This window comes from Trichinella spiralis (genome assembly GCF_000181795.1).
Source record: "Trichinella spiralis strain ISS 195 chromosome Unknown Scfld3252, whole genome shotgun sequence".
Classification (NCBI taxonomy): domain Eukaryota; kingdom Metazoa; phylum Nematoda; class Enoplea; order Trichinellida; family Trichinellidae; genus Trichinella; species Trichinella spiralis.
The window spans coordinates 1-3,765 of record NW_003530191.1 but is presented as its reverse complement, the minus strand read 5'-3'; the positions used below and the strand labels follow the sequence as shown (position 1 = coordinate 3,765).

The 3,765-nt window shown below is 61.2% G+C and overlaps 1 protein-coding gene across 1 annotated transcript; it reads right to left on the bottom strand.

Annotated features, from left to right (window-relative positions):
- Window positions 1–326: 326 nt before the first annotated feature.
- On the bottom strand, window positions 327–3,674 carry Tsp_13038 (zinc knuckle protein; the record flags this gene model as incomplete). The annotated part of the gene is made up of 1 exon (XM_003368022.1): window positions 327–3,674. A coding segment is annotated over exon 1 (3,348 nt), but the record flags the coding sequence as incomplete, so codon positions are not given.
- Window positions 3,675–3,765: the final 91 nt, after the last annotated feature.

The following is a 3,765-nucleotide window of genomic DNA, read 5'->3' as shown; positions in this document are numbered from 1 at the left end:
CCGGCGAAGTTCATTCATACATGGGCAAAGGCGGGCGCCGGAGTCGCTATAGTTGCAGGTAAGTTGCCCATTTTCGGTTGGGGAGGCCGCCCCGTAGCCCAGCGGCAAAGAAGACAGCCACGGAGCACCTGCCTCACGCGGTTTCGCCCCCCGCGGAATCCAATAGCGTTGCCTTAGCGCGAACAGTGTCTGGGGAAAACTCCTGCGGGTAGTTGTCTCAGATGGCAGCGAAGGACAAGTCCTCGCGTCACCTCGTGTTCGCTAGGGAGGAGGGCGGGGTGCCTTCCGGATAACGGTAAGCTGGACTGTCCCAGCCGACCTCCAACCCGCAGCGTCCCCGCGGCGTCCAGGTAGGGGTTTAGTGGACCCAGCTCGCTACGGGCATGCACGTTGCCGTTTCTCTTCAGCGCTTCGATCTCCTTCGGGAATCCTTGTCTCTGGGCGATCCGTACCCATATCTGCTCAGCCGCCTCCAGCTCCGGGGCCGTCAGGGGTCCGGTCCGCCGATCTTCAGATACGGAGCCGCAGTTGTGCCCAAATCGGAGGCAGAGGGCGGTGATCCGGAACAGCTTCTCGATGTCGCCGTACCTTCCTGGATCGAGAACGTGGTCCGGGTTGTGAGTCACCACCGAGATCAGCAGGGTTGGTGATCGATCCTCATCGGGTGGAGACGGAGGTTTGCGTTCAGACTGGCCCCGTTTCCTTGGCCATGTTTCCATCGGCTCGGCGAGCCACTTTGGCCCTTGCCACCAGCAACGGTTCTTCGAGAGTCCCTTCAAGGATGCTCCGCGGCTCAGCACGTCGGCAGGGTTGCTCTTCCCCGGGCAGTGTCTCCAGCAGGTCGGTTCTACTAGCTGTTGGATCTCTTCCACGCGGTTCCGGACGAAAGGCTTCCACTGGCTGGCCGCCGACTGTATCCACGCGAGCGTGACTTCGCTGTCGCTCCAGCACGAGATGGAGCGTATATCTAAGCGTAGTGCCTCTTGAACGTAACAGATCAGACGCGCGGCCATGAGAGCCCCCATAAGCTCCAGCCGCGGGAGGCTCAGGCGCTTCACTGGGGCGACTCTGGTCTTCGCTGCCGCTAACCTCACCCACGCGGGTCCAGACAGGGGTTCCACCCGCAGGTAGACTACCGCACCGTAGGCCCGCTCGGAGGCGTCGCAGAAGGCATGAAGCTCGATCCGCTTCACATGGTCCAAAGGTATGGGAACCAGGGCCCGGGGCAGCCGGATGAGGGGGAGGTCGTCCAGTTCACTCTTCCAAGCAAGCCAAGGTCTCTCGACGTCTTCTGGGAGTGGTTCGTCCCAATCCAGCCCCCGCTCCCATAACGATTGGAAGAGAATTTTTGCCCGCACGAGGAATGGGGCCAAGCATCCAATCGGGTCGAAGATACCCGACGCGACGCTCAACAGTTGTCGTTTCGTGTCCCCTCCCTCCGGGCGTCTCCTTTCGGGATTTACAAACGTCAGATAGTCTTCGTTACGCTCCCAATAGATTCCTAACGTCTTCCAGGGCCGGCCGCCTGCCCCCATCGTGGTCTTCTCCAGTGGGAGGTCTTGGAGGGCGTCTGGTTCATTGCTGGCCCACTTATGTAACTGGAACCCGCCGGAAGCCAGTAAGGACGACAACTGGTCCACCAAGCTCCGAGCGTCCGCCACCGAGTCGCAAGAAGTAGCTAAATCGTCCATGTACATGTTATTCAATACTTCTTCGGCCGCTCGGGGCGCGGACCCATGATTCTGGTTGGCGTGCAACCGCACGGTCCCCATGGCCAGGAAGGGTGAGCAGGTCAGTCCGAAGCAGACCCGGGTGAGGCGGTACTTGCGGATCTTCTGCTCGTCATCCCGCCAAAGGAATCTGCAGGCGTCTCGATCTTCAGCCCTCACTCGGATTTGCAGGTACATCTTCTCGATGTCGGCCTGCAACCCTACCCGAAGGCGGCGGAAGGAGAGAATTGCACGCAGCAGGTCAATCTGGAGATTCGGTCCCGCTTCCAACTGGCGGTTCAGTGTGATCCCCTTATACGGAGCGGCTCCATCGAACACCACTCGACATTTTCGCTCGTCGCCCGCCCCCTGGTAGACCGCGTGGTGGGGAAGGTACCACGTCCGCCCAAGCGGGCTTGCCTCCGGCGCAGGTTCCGCCCAGCCTTCGTCGAAGTACTGCTTCATGACTGAAGCGTACCGCAAGCGATCTTCTTCGCGTGTGCTCAGGCGCCGCTCTAATGCCAGGAGCCGGCGTCGGGCGTGAGAATAGTTGTTGGGGAGGGCCGGTCCACCGGGCACCCAGGGTAGGCCGACCGAGTACCTCCCCTCGTCCAGATGGAGTTCCTCCTCCAATTTCTTCATCGCCGCTGTTCCATCGGCAGCGGAGTCTTCGGTGGGTGTGATTCCCAGCGCCTCGATTTCCCAGAATCTCCGCAAAGCGTCGTCGTTGGAACCTTCGCCTTGTAGAAGGAAGACCCCGGCCTCCGAGGCCCGATTTCGGGCGGCTCTCCCGCACGTGATCCAGCCGAGGCGAGTCTCCACGGCCACTGATCCACCGGTCGCTCTTCGAATGCGACCGGTCACGAGTTCGTAATAGTAGTCTATGCCGACCAACACATCGACCACAAGCGGCTCTCTCCGCCGCTGACCCATTTCGGCCACGGCCCGTGCCGGTGTCCCCTCTGGGGACTCCGCCGGTGCCCTCTGGACCTCTCCGCAAACACGGGGAATTACTAGTGCCTGCACCAGAGTGCCAACGCCTCGACGGCCTGAGCTCTCGGCTGTTCCAAGCCGAAATTCTACCCGCCTCCATCGACGCTCCGGCCCTACACGACCTCCGAGTGTGGTGAGGCGACAACGTTCATGGGGCCCGGTGAGTCCGAGGACGTCTGCCACGTCCTTCCGGATGAAAGAGACCTCCGCCCCCGTGTCAAAGAGGCAATTTACTATCACATGATTCCCGTCCGGCCCATACGCTCGAGCGCGGACCGTTTGGAGACACCCCCCAGGGGGGCCTCGGGCAGCCAGGAGACCCTGGCGGGCCCGTTCGGACCTCGGCGACCGAGCTGACTCCGACCTCGGTGACGGGTGAAGTAATTTATGGTGCAGCTGGCGGCATCCGTCCTCTCCACAGGGTCGACCTCCTCGGCATCCTTTCGCCATATGCCCGGTCTCCAGACATCGAAAGCAGACTTCCTTGATCCGCACCATGTCTCTCCTCTTGGACAGGTCCGCCTGCAGGAACTTCTCACACTCTTCCGCCTTGTGCTCCCCACTACAGAACGGGCAGCCCTTGGCGGCGACCACTGCCAACGCCGCCGCAGTTGATCTGATGCGATCCCCATATCTCCGGTCGGAACGCGACGGTTTCGACGAGGGCGCCCGTTGTTCCGACTTCACTGCAGGTGGTTTCGCTTCTTCTCCATTCGACTTGGCGAGCAGATTCGCCTGCCACTGAGCGAATTCCAAAAACTTCTGCAGGTTGTCCTCTTCTTCGGCTGCATCCGGTCCGATGTTGGTGTCCCAGGCCCTTATCAACGCCGGGGGAAATTTGTCCAGCAACATCGGCATCAGGACCTCGCTTGCGGGGAGACGGCCGGCGAATGGATCTCTATCCAGAGCAGTGAGACAACGCAGATGTTTAGTCACTTCGTCCACCAGGGACTGGATGCCCCGCGCCGACATCTCGCGGCACGCTGGCTCCCTCCATAGGGCAGCCAAATGCTCGCGTATCACTTGTCTCGGTCGACCGAAACGCGAACCCACCAATAGGCAG